Source organism: Psammomys obesus, unplaced genomic scaffold (assembly GCF_907164565.1).
Source record: "Psammomys obesus unplaced genomic scaffold, mPsaObe1.curated_primary_1811, whole genome shotgun sequence".
NCBI classification, from domain to species: Eukaryota; Metazoa; Chordata; class Mammalia; order Rodentia; family Muridae; genus Psammomys; species Psammomys obesus.
In genome coordinates, this window is record NW_026596155.1 from 7,715,624 (window position 1) to 7,732,276 (window position 16,653).

The window sequence follows — 16,653 nt, forward strand, 5'->3', positions numbered from 1 at the left end:
AAGGAAGGAAGGAAGGAAGGAAGGAAGGAAGGAAGGAAGGAAGGAAGGAAGGAAGGAAGGAGGGAAGGAAGGAAAGGAAGGAAGGAAGGGAGGCGACCCCATGCTGAGAAAGCTTATCAGTGAGAAGTTGTGTAGTCTCAGTGCTAAGACACTACATGAAAACTGATAACACCTCCTTTCTCTCCTTTTGCTCTGTTGTTTTTTTCCCTCCTCCTTACTTTATGCATAAAAATGCAACCAGCCTGAACTAAAGCAAATTGGTTTAATTCCCTGGAGGGAGCAGGAGCAAATTTTCCCAGCAACTTTCTACTCCAGGCATTTGCAAGAGGGTTTGTGGATGGCATGTGAAGCAGGCGGTTACGTAAACCAGTAATCAAATGAAACATTACCCACTTCAAAATGCCCTAAACCACTATGAGCACCACCAATTAAAACCCTGGCCAGAGAGGGGGGAAATGACCAAAGAGAAGAGGGAAAAAGTGTGTGTGTGTGTGTATGTATGTGTGTGTGTGTGTGTGTGTGTGTGTGTGTGTGTGCACGAGTATGTGCCTATGCCTGGTTGTGTGTTAGTGTGTATGTGTGTGTTTAGATGTGAGGTGGGACAGAGGGAGGAATGCAATCTGAGGGAGGTTAACTTCCTTCTAGGGAAAATGTGTCTTAGGAGGGCTAGCAGGAGGCTTCTTTGATATAACAGGCGAAAGAAAAGGAATACATTCAATAATTTCATCAAACTGAATGTGTGTACTCAGCTGTTTGTCATTGGACAGTTGTAAAGGTGTCTACAGCTGCCCATTCTAAGAAAACAGGGAAATAGAAAGGGACAAGCTGTAAACACTAGAAGTTATGGTTTTTGGTTTCTGTTTTGTTTTGTCGTCCCCCCCCCCCGTTATGGCTGAGACATTCATGAAAGCACTGGTCATTCAAGGACTGTCCAGGAGGCTAAAGCACAAAGAATGGACTTATGAGGCCAGCCTGGGATAAATAGTGAGAGCTTGTCTCAAAAATAAATGAGTAAATAACCCAAAATTAACAACATCAAAACTTTTGTACATTTTAATTTACATTTATGATTCCAATTACTATTCAAAAATTGGTTAAGCATAAACAAATTAAATTATAGTGTGACAACTCTTCCCTTGGGAAGCGATTACAATATTAAGAATTTGAACTTAATCTTAAAGGAGTCGGCCATATACAGAAGAGACTGAGAAACAAGTGGCCTCTGCATTCCTCCACAGCTTTGGCTTCAGCTCCTCCTTCCAGGTTCCTACCTTGGAACTTCCTGCCCTGATTTCCTGTAATGATGGACTATGAGGTCAATGTGTAAGATGAAATGAACCCTTCCCTCCCCAGGTTGCTTTTGGTCACCGTGTTTCATTACATCAATAGAAGACCCTAATTAAGGCAGAGGACAAACCATCAGCAAACCAAAGCACGCCCATTTGAGTAACTGGATCACAGCTCCTGGCAGCTCTTCGTGGCACACCCAGCTGTAGCGTAGCCAGTGCTTACCTGTGCAGGAGTGGCGATCTTGGTAGAAACCGTCCCCACAGGCGGGCACACATTGTCCCTGCTGCACCAGCAGGGGAGGCAGGCAGGACGAACACTCCAATCCGCTGCGGCAGGTGGAACACTGTGGCTGGCAGGCTGACCCCAGACAGAGAGGGAAGAAAAGAGCTTGGGTTAACTAGAACACATCACTCCTAGGCAGACTCTCACAGACCCCACTCCTGAGGCTCTGGGGTTACAGGCAATAACTTTAAAAAAGGGGGCCAAGAAATTCATAGCCTTAATTGGCAGAATAAGCAGTTCATGCCAGGCACTTGTTCAAGGGCTTTACAAATCTAAATGCTTTAATTTCCACAACAACTTTATGGAGTAGGTATAGTTAATTCCAATTTTACATATGAGAAACCAACTCTAGAGATTAAATAACTTCTCAAAAGCCATCAGACACCGGCATTTGAATAGGCAGTCTGGCACAAAAGTCTTGGTTCTCTCTACTTCTCTAACAGTCCTTAATATGTTTATTAACCAACTTGTTTATGAAGAATATCCCTAAACAACCTTCAAAAAGAATGAGGACCATAAATCCATAAATAAAAAGAAAATGATTAAATTAATAATGGCGAAAGTAGCTAACCCTTAATAAGATTCATCTGCGTCCCAGACGCTATGCAAAGCATCTGCCGATGTTCACATGCTTAACCCTTTCCAAAACCTTCGGAGCGGACTAGGAAGTTAAACATTCACAGGCAGAGAATAGACCTATATACTTGTAAATGGATTATTAGCTTCACAAATCAGACATAAGGGTGACAGCAGTATTTGACCTCACCCAAGCTGAGCTTTCCTAGGTAAGATCTCCTTAGATGTACAAACATTCTGAAGTGCATCTGAACTCATTTTAGATCCCCTGCTAACTTGTAAATGATAAGCTCCATTAGCAATTATCTGTGTAACATGGGACAGGATGACAAATTCTGTCTAGCCCATTGGTTCCTTGTGTACAGAACTGGAAAGTTCTGGTAAATGATCTTGGAGATCTCTGTCAATTCTAAACTTCCACTCTGGATTAACCAAGCATTTTAGGAAATGATAGCAGCCATCGTAATGTTACTACTTAAGTTTTCAAAATGAAAGAAATCCAGCTTTGAAGATTGCATCTGACCCCCATGTGACCCACCTTCCAGGAAACACTGGAACATCTATAAAATGTCAAAAGAAAAAGATCTGAAGGTAAGGAGGCCAAGGCATCTATGATTGTGGTAGCTTATAGATGTATGTTTGTTACATTGCGGTCTTTTGGCTCAGCTAGAGAATAAATCCCACTGACAGTCTCTTTAGCCCTGGACGCTTCAACCTCTGCATTGCCATACCTAAACAGAGACTGCCTGCTTGGTAAAAGCCTAGCCCACAGCTGGGCACACATCTTCCATTCTGCAGCAGCTTTGTGGGATCCTGGCAGAGGTCACAGCGGTCTGGAGAGTGAGAGCAGGTCAAGCAGTCTGGGTGGCAATGAACTAAAACCAAGAACAAAGAAGAAAACTCAGTAAAGACTGAAGAATCCACAGGACATGTACATTCCATGCAATAGGAAGGACAGAGAACAAGAGAACTCAGATGCAAAATGCCCCCACCTAGCAACAACACACACTCATGCAGGATTACAAGATTCCCTCTGCCTGAAATACCACCGTCATCTTCCCAGACATGTGTAGAAAGGGGCTCCTTGGCTTTCTGCCTAATGCACTGACTCTAGAGAGAGTCATACCCACCTCCTTGCTGTGGGACTTAAGCAGAATTGGTCATCCATTGTATCAGAGGGACTTCTGAAGATGGGCATGCACAGAGAGTTTAGACATAGAGCCTACAACTCTTAAAAATAATTATTATCTTTAACAGATACCCCAAGTTTCCTTCTTTTTCTTCAAAAACTTGACTCTTGTTCAAACTAATCAGGATTACCACTGATCTCAGTGGTAACAGGCACTAAAGGGCTATGTGCAGGTTTTAAAGTTTCCAAAGGCCCGATACCTTTAATGTATCATACACAGCATGCTAAATATTTGTTTTGCAAAGCCCAGAGAGCCACTTTGGCAAAGGTACCATAATTAAATATAAAGTCCTGCTGCTTTTCCCTTGACAAGGCCTTCAGTGAAACTGATTAGCCAAAACAAGGTGAGGGCAAGAGCAGATGCCAGTGTGGGAAACTAGCTTGCAGATGGAAACAATTAATTAGGAAATACAAATGGATGAAAACACCACTTGTCTCTGAGAAAGGCTAGGCTAGAGGAGATTCAGCAATGAGCTGGGCAGTGGCAGAGCCTGCCAGCAACTACTAACCGGAACTAATTCAACCCCAGGTGATTTGAAAGCACAACTGCAAAACAAGTAGATAAAATTTTCTTTTGGAAGAAATTAATGAGTCCTGAAACTTTAAAACCTCATTTGAGAACTGCAAAAGGAGCCATCTGTTTCATAGTTCACCTTAAAAAAAAATGAAGAATATCTCTGATAAATTTCGTAGAATTACTATGTTTTCAATAGTAGAAGGCAGATAGGCCTTGACCAGTCCTTAAAAACTGTAATATTTGACTAATACAAATTTTTGTCATGAAAAATAAGTCATATTTTATAATGAAGAAAACTAAGATATTGAGTGTGAAGGACTCAGGATAAACTTCCCAAAGTTATACGATTGCAGTCACACAAATTCTGCAAAGACTGATAACAAGAATAATTTGTCAAAAAATTCAGAAAACAACAAACCCTCAAAACCAGGTAACTAAAAAAAAGTGGTTGAAAAATCAAAATATCTTTGAATTTTCTTGACAGGAAATTTATCTCAGCAGAAACAAATGGGGCATGGACCTACCTGGTGTACAATCCGGACAGCACTGTCCCTTTCCTACCAGGGCTAGGGTGGCCACTGGACATGGTGGGCAAGATGGCTCATAGCAAGTGACTTGAGCTTCCCGACACTCACACACCTTGCAAGGGCCTTCTTCCCACTTCTCCCCCTCCTGTGAGAAACAGTGGAGATAGTGATGGGTTGTAGAGACTCAGAAGAGAAATTTCTGGGGTAGACCAGTAAGCTCCCAAGGGGCCAGTAGATGCATGCCATCAGCACCCCACCTTCCCAACTCTGCCATCAGACAACAAGGAATTAAGCAATTACAGACTTTCTCCGTTCTTTGTTTTTAATTGGCTTCTTTTAATGTGCAACATCAATGGAATGATTTTAAGCACACTCATGAGATAAATTGGAAGTACCTTTGGGTAACCAGGATATGTAAAATGTGTTTGTCTACACATTTTACCCCACAGAGCCAAAACAAAACCCACCCGGAGGCATTACCATTACTTCATATACCTAGTGGTTAGCAGGCCCATTAAACACAATCTCTGTAATAACAGTGAGAAACTCAGTTCAAACCCCGTATTTCCTTATACGGGTGCTACAGTCAGAGTAACAAGAAAGATACTGTATTCTCAAAATTATAGCTTTCTCAGGTCCATTTTATGGCTACAGATGTACCATGAGATTTCTCTCCTTAAAATATTCCTTCTGGCCAAGCAAATTATGGTAACATGCATGAATAGTTTGACAGGGAATCTATACTGATTCTAGAAGCAATTTCCTTGACAATCCGCTGACCCTGGAAATCGGAATGAGACAGAGGTCCTACATAGGCCGCACTGGATTGATCAGAGAGAAAAAAATGAGAAAATAGGAGAGTACATTTTAAAATAAAAGCCTGATCAAACACTTGCTGAGCTAACTAATGTAAAATAATAAAACTAACCATGACACTGACAGTATTTTTCAAAGGCAGGTTGGAAAACAGGAGAAAACTGAGGAACACAGTCATGAGAAGGAAGAGATGCTGTCAGCCTGGGTTCCTAAACACTTCATCACTAACATTAAGACGATAAGCTCGCTGGCATGAAGAAGCGTTCACTGTGTTTTCAAAAGAAGCCACACAGCACTGCAGAACTAAAGAAACTAGAGAGAAGCTCAGCTTCTTGGGGAACTATCCTTTCATTATCCCAAGAAGTGATTCCTTCAACATTTTATCACACAGAGAGTTCCCTCAGGAATCACTCTGAGATGTCTAGGCCGGAGAAAATCATGAGAAGGAAGGAAAAGGACACATATAGGTGCCCATGGTTAGTGAAATATGCAATTAGCAATTATTGAAAAATAAGCAAAAAATAAAAAGCCCAAGTTTAATGTATAGTTGTCTTTGTTTTCACTTACACCATTAGTTTCCAATGCTACTGTCAGCAAATACATCTATGAAAAATGCTAAGATACCAAGGCTCCCATAGAAAGTTCATGCAAATCATTACTTAAAACAACTCTGTGAGGATCCATGCACAAATTAAAAACCCATACTTACCGCAATATGCTTAATTTCACTTGCATTTGAAAACATCTAGAAAGAAAGATGAATATATTTATGATACCATTAAAAATATCATTAGGCTGATCTGTTTATTTTTTCATTAGGAGTTATCCACTTCCTCTACGTAACTTTATTTACTTCTTATGAATAGAAATAAAATTGTCTACATCAAATGCTAGGAAAGTGTACTCCAATCAAGGGTGAAGGCGACACAGTAGGCAACATGGAGTTCTTATTCTTGCTTTGTGCTTGAACACATGGATTTCATTCCCCTCAATATACAGGGATTCAAGGTCAAGGAATTTAAACTCTTAATTGAACCTCTTGAATGTCTGTGTACCAGACTACCATGGAGATCCGTGGTTATTTCTTTAGTTCTATCTGGTGTGACTTAGTTCCAAAAAAAGAGGTAGTTGAACTGATATTATGAAAGAAACACAAACTCAACATTTTCAGGGATACATTAATTTCCTAAATTCTTAAAACAATGATAATGACTAAAATATCACCGTAAGACAAGTGATGACAACATCTTAATTGTACCAACGTTTCCAACTACAGATATGCCACCGGCTGTTCTAAGTGCTTTGCATCTATCATCTCCACAGTCCAGGAGGAAAGTATCTTTTTTATCTGTAATGTATAAGGGACTTTGCTGAAGATCACAGTATGTGGCATGGGGTGGGGTGGGGGGATTCAAATTTACAGCCTGAGCTTACACCACTATCTCTTAGAATATGCAGAAGCCCTGGCAAGTTGGCAGATGTGATTGAGACCTGTCAGTTTACCAGTTAGAGCACTGACTCCCAATTTTTACAACCCTATTCTGACTGGTCAGTGAAACCACTGTGTTTGCGATCAATGGACATTTGTTAAAGTTCACAACAAATCTGTCATCATCCCCAAATCTGCAAAACAAAACAAAACGTGGGCTTTTAAAACCAGGCAGGGCTGGAGAGATAGTGCTGTTGGTTAAGTGTTTCCTACGTAAAAGCACGAGACATTGAATCGGATCGGATCCCCGGCACCCACATAAAAAAGTTGGGTGTAGCACATACTTGTAATCCTAGCACTTTATAGACAGAGACAAGCAGATCCCCGGGGGTCAGTGGCCAGCCAGCCTTGTCTACTTAGCGAACTCCAGATCAGTGAGAAACTTTCTCAAAAACAAAACCCAAGTTGTGTGTCCTCTGAGGAATAACACCCAAGGCTGACTTCTGGCCCCACATGCACGTGTTTCCGTGTGCGCAGGTAAGGCAAGTTTAAAGGGATCGAAGTAATTTCTTCTTCAGATGCAGAGAGAAATAAAACTTTAGCAAGTGGAGTTTCAGCCCACATCCGATCCACCAAAAATCCTGTCATTTCTTTTGTTTTTATTTATTACTTGGGGAGTGCATTTGGTGGGGGGAGGATTTGGGTGTGTGTTTGGGTGTGTGCAGGTGTGTATGTGACTATGTAGATCTGTGTTTTACTTATCATTTTCTCACATTATAAAGTACCTTCCACTCTGAGAGCAGACTCCAGCTGCCGCTTTCAGTCCTCCCCCCAATGCCTAGCACATCTTGATGCATATATAACAGTTTGCTGAACAAACGAATGGGTCTAAAGACACTAGGAGGTAATAAAGATCTCCTTATTAAGTGAATTTTCATCTATTAATTTTAATAGTCTTTTGTTATGAACCTGATACTCACAATTTCTGACTTCTGTTCATAAATACAATAACCAACCCTTGAAACGCATTCTGGGCAGCATTTTCCCTCTAAGTGAACTAATTCTTCACCCTGTAGGAATAAGAGTTGCAGTGGTACACATCAAATTAGCATCTCCAGGTAGCAGTCCTAAACTGAGAAGCAGCTGGGTTCCTGACTGGAATGAGAGGCTGCATACTCTCTGTTTCAGCCCATTGCTTATCTGTGAGTGCCCCCCAACCTCATCCCCTCATTCCCCAACCCGCTATCCCCATCTCCAGCTGGCTTCCTCTGGAATGTCACCTCATAACTCTCCAAGTGCATTTCCTCCTTTGTTTTGATGATATGTGCACGGGCCCTTCTCTTCACCCCATAATTACCGACCTACCCGTGACCAGGAGCTCAAATGAGTAGGAAGGGTAGTCAAGGCAATGTCATAGGACAGCAAAGATGTGGCAGAAAGGCTCACACTATCTGAGACAGATACAGTTAGAACTTGCAACCTTAGTGTCAACAATAGCATGCAAATCAAGCCAGTATTTGAATACCAAATCAGATGGATCCTTTTATGCACAGATATAGTCTCAGGAATAAATTAAATAGCAGAAAAGTAATTTTTATTCATCATTCTGAAACTCTCAGAGTTAGCCAACTCACAGCTAATATTCTTTTTAATTATAGGGGGAAGAAGAGAAATGCCACATTTCAAAGATGGATGTTTGCTTATAGAATCTCCCCACTTCAATAATTTCAACTTATTTTTATTATAAAATAATGAATGCCTAATGTTTTAAAAATCTAAATAATTCTCAGTCCTATAGATTAGAAAGCTTAAATTCCACTGCAGCCCCACATTCAGGGAATATGCTACTAAGTCACAGATTCTGCTCACAAACTTTGCTCATGTGAACAATAATATCTAATACTGGTAGGCTGCAGGATATTCTCTACAGCTGTTTCCTTACTAAAGAGTCACTTAGTTTCTCATGAATGAGAACATTTCTTTTAATATTTAATACTCAAATTATATTATATTCCAATGTATAGTAACTATATTAAATAGAAACAGCACTGTAAAATTAAATACTCATGTTAAACAATGAGAGTTTATGTTTAAAACACTATACTAAAGAAAAATACATTGTAAGAGCATTCATTGTCCTTGGGTTGTAGCATTAAGAATGTATTTTTAGGCTCTTTTCTAGAGTCTTCCAAGATCTTCTAAAAGGAATATGAGTTTCCTTTTTAATGAAGGAAAACACAAGTTCCTAAAACAAACAAAAAATTGTATGAATGGCTATAACACTGTATAATTCCTAAAAGTTATTTCAAAAAGCGCTGTCCATCAAAATTCACAGTCAGAGGCCAACAGAGAGCAGTGGGGGCCACAGGGATCGGCGTATTTACATATAAATTGTTTTGAGAAACACAGAGAATCAGCTGCCATGAAAGTTTCACTGCGATTCAGATTGAAACTTGCTTTCAAAGCATATAAGAGGCTTTATATGTGTGCAATCCAAGTTGCTTAAAACAATATTTTGAAGCAAGACAGAGTATATACTTCTATTACAAAGCAAAAGCCTGGCAGAGGGTTGTGGAGAGCTCCCACAGCCCAGAGAGAAGGTGGCAGCGAATACCGAGAAGGCCTGTTCCCCGGGAAACGAGGATTCAGTCTGGGTGAGGGAGGGAGGTCTGAACAGCTTTACTATTTATAGAAGCTTGGCTGTCCCCAAACACTTCAGATTACTGCTGTGGGGAATGTGCCAATGAGCGAGCGTTTGACTTCCGCTTTGAATAGAACTGAATTATGAAACGAATTCATTCATTTCATTTCTAAGTGGGTTCTCAGTATCAAATGGGATTCACCTTCTCTGCTGAATACCTACACCTTAATGCCCATTAGCACAGGACAGCCTTTTTAGAGATAGTTTTTCTCCAACGGGAGGGAAGGAAAGGCTCCCCAGTTATGCACGCCTTCTCTCTTAGGTGGATTGTGCTCTAAGCCACTCCTCCCAGCACAATACATCTCAGATGTCAATAGTACATCCTTTTAAGAAGAAAGAAATAATGTGTTATCTTCATCCGAATTTATGTTCAATGACATGGTAACATCTGGAAATATGAAATCAATCACTGATCAATTCATGTTGCAGTGCCTAGGGATTGTACTGAATACATCACAGACAAGGATCATGCCATTTCCTCCTGTTTTAAGAAAGTAAAACTGCACGTTGATTTCAAGGCTACTCAGAACATTGCTGCTAACTGATTAGATAATAAATGGCATTGGGGGCCTCAGTGACTTCGTCACCTGCAGACACTGACCTTTATATAGCTTTGTGTAGATGCGTGACACTAACACCTAATGCACCCTTGGTCTCCAAGATTAGAAGTCAAATGACCTTGATATTGTCGAGAGGGAAGCAGACAGCAGGGTGGGACTGGCTGAAAGTGCCAGCAGTATTCTTTCTAGCTCTCCCTCAAGCCATTTCCCTCAGGAGCTCTAAAGACATTTAATTCATTTTTCCATAATCCTTGGTGCTCCTGTGGACCTTCGTGTAGAATAATTTCTGTTTATGTATCAGGCTCCCCACAAATCCCAGGAACTCTCAAGGTCATGGCATGCCGTTTTCATGTTTTTATCACCAGTGACACAAGCAAAGCAGAAATTAAGAAGCCATTAGGATAACCAGGCTTTAACAAGGTCATTAACCAAAGCTAATTTCAGAATCATGCTGTCTAAAAAAAGGCTGAAGAGTACCCTGGCAAGATTCTATTTTGGTTAAAATTTCACTACTGGCAGTGTTTCTAGGTTAGAATCCAACTCACAGAAAATTGGAGGTGTGTGGAGATGCTCTGGGAGAAGAAAGCAAAAAGCTGAAGAAACAGGCCTGAGAGCTTCAGAACGTTGATCCGTAGTGGCAAAGGTGGGAGCACTATAGGCTGACGGAGCATCAGGATGGTTTGGGGAGCACTGCGCTCTCAACTCCAGCAGCCACTCCTCACTGCCCACAAGGACACTCAAAGAGCCTACCTTATGGCACAACAGTTAAGTGACTATCTACATCAACTGGGCCAGCAGACACACGGAAGGGTGCAACAAAAAGGGACAGTGGGGTACGCCACTCTCTGCGAGGGAGACTGGGAAGCCCAGCCGACCAGGATCACCTCTCCCACTTTTCATGAACCTTTGAACCATTCAAATTAAACCTTGGGGAATAATCCAGCATTCTCACGTGCGGAAGCAAGGAAGCCCCACCCCAGCAGGCCAGAGATGGGAAAGAGGCCTCATTGAGTTTCATGTCATCTCTTTCCAACCATTCTGACCCCCACCCCCCACATGAAGAGAAAAGGAATGGAAAGGTGGGTAGGGGTGACCAAATCTATATGAAGGCAAGACCCTTCTCTGTCTCAGCTCAGCCAAGACCTAGATGCATACAGGAGGGGGAATGAAAAGTAGCAGTGCTGTAAATGACAGCCTTATCTGAAAACTCTCCTCTTTAGGCTCGCAGCTGAGGGGAGTGCGGGAGAGGAACCAGAAGAAAAAATGCCTTCACTGATCCCCATGCTTCAGATCTCTGTAGCCCTGTATTGGCAAGCTCACAAGCCCGAGGGGAACTGGAGGGGCGGAAGGGAGAGGCCAGAGGAGGAGAAAACTTTAAAAGGTTTTTTTGTTGTTGTTGTTGTTTTTTGTTTTTTTTTTTTTTTTTTTTTTTTAGTCGTGGGTCAAAATTGAGTTCAAAGGGTAGGAAAGAAAAGAAGTAATTTCCCTAAAATATACATCTGAGGTCCAGACAGAGGCTGCTGTGTGGGAAGCTAGAAATTCTGCAGATAGCAGAAGTCAACAGAGGTCCACAGAGTTAATTGTTTATGAGGTTCCCCTTGCTCTCTCTTTTAAAAAATATATTTTCTTTCCCTGTCCACAGGAGGGCTCGTGGGTGTCTTTTCTATGAAATGCAGCTGGTGGGCTTGCAGAGAGAGCCAGGCCCCAGGCCCATCTGCAAACCACTGTTTCAAGGCTAGAGCAAACAGGGCAGTCCCCTCGCCATGAGGGCCATCTGCGCTGACTGATAGGCTAACATCCCACATCACATCCTTCCCTTTATGCCTCTGGCTTGGTTCTTCTAATCTGACCAGATGCACTGATAGCTAAAGGCTCTGGGGAGTGTTCCAAGCGAGTCTGAACAGACAGTGACATTCACTTTCCATCCCAGCATCTCTGTGCTAAGAGGCCCCTGGAAGTGTGAGCCATCAGCCTGCTCTGCTGCCAGGAAGGAAGGAACAACCACCATCTGCTGGAAGGAGTCCCCAGGGTACAAATGGAAATGCCTCCACTTCTTACCAGGGCACAGGCCACCTTGGCACACTCTCCTGTCTGGCAGGTCACTTGGCCCTGGTCACACGTGCAGAACTCACAGGCCGAGCCCTTCCACATTTCATCCTGGTACCGCAGCACCCCACCGGAGGGGCAGCTTCTGGCAGGAAACGCGCATTCCTCACAGCACTGAGAAACAGAGGGTGGAGAGAGAAGGGCAGTCCCCAGGGGACAACAGAAATATCCCAGTCAACAAAGTGGGAGAGAGACCCGGGACGCTGACCATGTGGAACACAACCCCTCCTGGCCTGGGAGAAGGCTCTTCTCCACCTCAGCTCTCCTGCTGGCTTCAGGCCCTTCATGTCTCTGTGTAGCAGCCCACATTCTCTAAAGATTTTTTTATTCTATCAGAGAACACCACAGACTAAGAAATGAGTTTCTAAGACGGTGCAGAATCAGGGTTAGAAGAGTGAGCCACGTGCTTTCAAATACCTTTTCACATCTCAGTGGAGGGCAGGCCTGTTTGTGACACCTGACCTCTCCCTGGTCACACATACACAGGGTACAGGCGTCTTCTTTCCACTGTTCACCGTGCTGGGAGAGAAAGGAAAAGGGAGGATGGCGCATCAAATGCTACATGAACCAAACAGAAGCTCAGGTGCATATTTTCCCACTACACTTTTTTTTTTTTTTTAATGCAGCCACATGAAATTCATTCCTGAAAAGTGAAATTACCTCACTAGAGGTAGAAATGGCCTCTAAAAGAAAAGTAAATGGATTTCCATTTGGATCTAATCTGTCGATGGTCACAATACCAAGCACTTAGAGGACCTGGAAATGCTGAGGTGAATTGGAAAGCTCTATTGGTTGGTTCCTTTGTGGACATTCTTTAGATCTTCTTTGCTAGGAGACTGATATGTGCTTATTTTCTTAGCTTCCCTTGCAGCTAGGGTATAGGTGTTGTCCCAGGTTTGCTCAAATATTGGAGGTCAAGGAAATTACTCTCCAACCATGTCTTTCTTTAACCAGCCAGTAGCAATGCATGTGTGAGCATGGACTTCCTGGCAATAAAAAGTCATCCAGAGGACATTGGTGAGATGTGATGAGAGAAACACCGCTGTGGAGAGAACACTGAGACCTGAATTGATCAGATCTCTCCCTACCGTCACAATTTACAGAGGACCTGAGTTTGGTTCCTAGCACCCATGCGGGGAAGCACAACCACCTGTAAGTCTAGTTCCAAGAATCCAGTGCCTCTTCAGGACTTCACACACGCACACACTAAAACAAACCTTAATTTGAAAGTTCTGTACCAACTACTCTTTTCATTCACATTTTAAGAGAACCGTCCAGAATTAGTGCAACTCTGATTGCAGATTCCCCACCGACTGCCACAATCCTACATTTCTATTTAGCCTTCTTTATTGTGGTGAATAAGCAAGAAAATAAGCTGGTTTTATTCTGCATGTGTTTTTCTGCTTCAGAATGGTATGACTTTGGATGTAGCTGAGCACTCCTAGGATAAAACATTTATTCATTCACTCAATTTGCTGAAGTCACCTTTATTTTATACCTCCTAGAGGTCAGGCATGGCTGTCTGGACAGTTTCAATAGAAACACTCACTTTGCAGTTTTCTCCACCTTCAGTCTCTCAATGACCTAAGCTGTCTACTCTTGCCATGCCAGTGTTTCTTCCCAGTGCAATACGGGGCAAGGCTGTCCCCAGATATCAGTGCATAAAACTCAGCAAAAGAGACAGACATCCCCAGAGCCTTGAAACTCAGCATAGACTGTCAGTGACTCCTTGAAACTCAGCATAGACTGTCAGTGACTAGCAATAGCTCCTCTTCTCTACAGCATATGTGTGAGCAGTTAAGTTTTCCCAAGGTTCGTGAACTGGGTTCTGCTTGCCAGCACATTCTTTCATATTTATAATACCTTTCAGCTTAACTTTTTTTCACAAAGGCTTTTCATGTACTGAAGGGGAAAAAAGCCACTTATGTACTGAGTTACTAATCCTGGCAACGAGTCAGATCCAAGGGCTGGGCGGTTCTCCGGTTGGAAGGCACGGGACAGGAGTGTGAGAACATACATCAGAACGCCCACATGCGTCCCGCAGAGGTTACCTCGTACACTTGGCCAGCTGCAGAACAGGATCTCGCTGAGCACCTCGGGCAACACTTCCCAGGGACTCGAACAATAACTTCATCCTTGACACCCAAAGAGGGACAATCCATTAAAAGAAAGTATTAATAAAATCCACATCTGTAGAAAAATCAAACTCACAGGCCTCTAAGCCACATGCTGCAAGCATGTCTGACAGCGATCCATGCCACTCAGCATTCATTTCTAAGCCAGAGCTCTGGTAAGCATCAGTTTCCCCAAGGTCAGTGTGAACCTTACAGAGGGTGTACATATCCTGTCTTTTACTAAAAACCATCAAAGCCTAAGCAACTATAAAAAATAAAACAATGTTTGTCTTCGCCAGGCATATCCTGAGTCCTGTACATGACTCTATGAAGTAGATGGCCTTATTCTAGCCTTACGTGGAACACTAACAATAGAAAGGTTGTGTAACTTGCCTAAGGTTATTTGGCTGACTGCTCATAGTAAATGGCTGAAGTACAACTTCATAGTCCCAATCATATTAACACGTAAGTATGTATGTCCTCCCCCTGATTCACATCTAAACTCGAAGGCAAAGGTAGTCCCTTCTTGGATCAGCTGTTTCACCATGCCTCTGCATCTTGATTTAATCCATATGTTTACACAGGTATTAGGGATGTCCTAAACACAAACAGGAGTCAATCATCCTTTAGAAATCTTAGAACAGGCTCTGTAGAAAATGTGACAGAGATCCTACGCCCAGAGAACCATCCTCAACTGCCCTTTCTCTTCATCCTCATCTCTACCACTACAACCAGCACCTGAGAAAAGTCAGGCACTCATCTCTGTTGTCATAGCAACAGTATCCTCCTAAATGACACACAGTCAGCTTCCCACCAATCCACACAGTCTTCCTCAATATCCGGATGGAAAAGCAGTTAAAAGGGGAAGAAGGATGGGAAGAAACTAAGTTGCCATGACTAAGAAGTGGCTGATATTACATAGAAGACAAAATCTTCCAGAACAGTCACCTCGCTTTCCCTTCTGAAAATGAAAAAAAACTTCACCCTCATAGTTACTCTGGTACTCCTTCTGGAAAAACAAGGAGACCAGAATACCTGAGACAGAAGGGACAGGGGCCCTACCATGGCAACTCTTCATAGAAAGTTTCAGTAATACTCCTGCACAATCATTTAACTCAGTTACACACTGCCATTGAAGTTTCTTCATCACTACCGCATAGATTTGTTGCAAATGGCTAAAGCACAGGAATTAAAGCAGCAGGTATTTTCTTTGTAGAGAGATCTTATTATCCTGTACGTAAAGAGTCATGGCCATCGATGTTCAACAGCATATGTGAAAACTGGATAGGCAATGGGAAAACTGAGCATTTCTGGACTTCAGAATTCCTCAAAGAAATTTTGGTTCCTGAAGTGAAGTAGAGGCATAATCTTCACACTACCCAGGAAGATCACAGTAGTACACAAGTGAACCAAGCCTTGCTCGTTCCCCGTCCTGAGGACGCAGACTCCGTGCTATGTCTTCTCTCAAGATCTATTGTATTGTATTATGTGTGTGTGCGCACATGTGTGTGTGGTGATCCACAGAGGCCAGAATCTGGCTCTGCATCCTTGGAGCTACATGTCTGCCCAGCTCAGGTCTCTGCCAAAACGAGACGTATTCTTAACCACCGAGTCATCTCCCCAGCCCCTCAGTCTGTCTTAACCAACATAACCACTGCAAATGCTTTAACACTACTCTTTTCTTGTTTTCAGATACTTCTTTCAAATACATGGTCTTACTATGAACTATGAACCATGTCCACCTTACCGTCTATTTTTATAAATAAAATCTTATTGGATATATACACACCTATATCTTTATATATTGTCAATCCTCTTTATGCTACAATGGCAGAGCACATCAGTTATATCAACTGTATAGCATACAAAGCTGCAACTATGTAATCCTGCCCTTTTCAGAAAGATGTGTGTCAATATGATAGCTTCCATAACTGCAAAAATTCAATGCTGGAAAATATGGTGAATGTGATTACATTCGGGGAGGGAGAGTTACCAAGAAGACTATATTGGATTATGGTTGCCCTTAAATAAAGACTCTTGCGATAATGAAGCTTACAGTACGTCGTGTCCGAGAGCTCTTGGCAAAATAACTTTCTATCATAGTACACTGAAGGGTATCAGAGAGATGGCACCACAAATAAAGTAGACCTGACAACCATCCTCCCATCATTGCCAGGAATTTACTGACTATAAGACACTGTGTGGCCTTTTCTCACTGTGTAAGTAGAAGCACAAATAAGATTCATCATCTCCTCCCAACCCCCAGCCGTTCTGGATCACAGACTATGAGGCAGGAGGAGTGGGAGCCCCAGATTCCCAACCTTTCATACCTTTCTACATCTAGTTACAGCCCATAATAGTAACAACACCACATTAAGGGGAGGGTTGTTAAGGGGATTGCAGAAAGTGATTAAGAACCTGGGTGGCTAACTGTGAAAACCACAGTCAGAGAAACAGAAAAGGCCCTCAGGACAACAGTGCAAACCGGAGGTGATGGTTTTGTTCCTAGCATTGAGAATGTGAGTGGACCAGGCAGGGGAAATGGG

The 16,653-nt window shown here is 42.5% G+C and overlaps 1 protein-coding gene across 1 annotated transcript in view; it reads right to left on the bottom strand.

Moving 5' to 3' along the window:
* The window catches only part of Fras1 (Fraser extracellular matrix complex subunit 1), a 400,690-nt gene that overhangs the window by 215,039 nt on the left and 168,998 nt on the right, over window positions 1–16,653 (bottom strand). The window contains exons 7-14 of the mRNA XM_055594513.1: window positions 14,045–14,128; window positions 12,411–12,512; window positions 11,946–12,107; window positions 7,607–7,696; window positions 5,907–5,942; window positions 4,379–4,526; window positions 2,880–3,023; window positions 1,513–1,647 (exon numbers count right to left, since the gene is read on the bottom strand). Of these exons, the coding sequence (XP_055450488.1) occupies window positions 1,513–1,647; window positions 2,880–3,023; window positions 4,379–4,526; window positions 5,907–5,942; window positions 7,607–7,696; window positions 11,946–12,107; window positions 12,411–12,512; window positions 14,045–14,128 (901 nt within the window). The remainder of the gene's footprint in view (window positions 1–1,512; window positions 1,648–2,879; window positions 3,024–4,378; window positions 4,527–5,906; window positions 5,943–7,606; window positions 7,697–11,945; window positions 12,108–12,410; window positions 12,513–14,044; window positions 14,129–16,653) is intronic.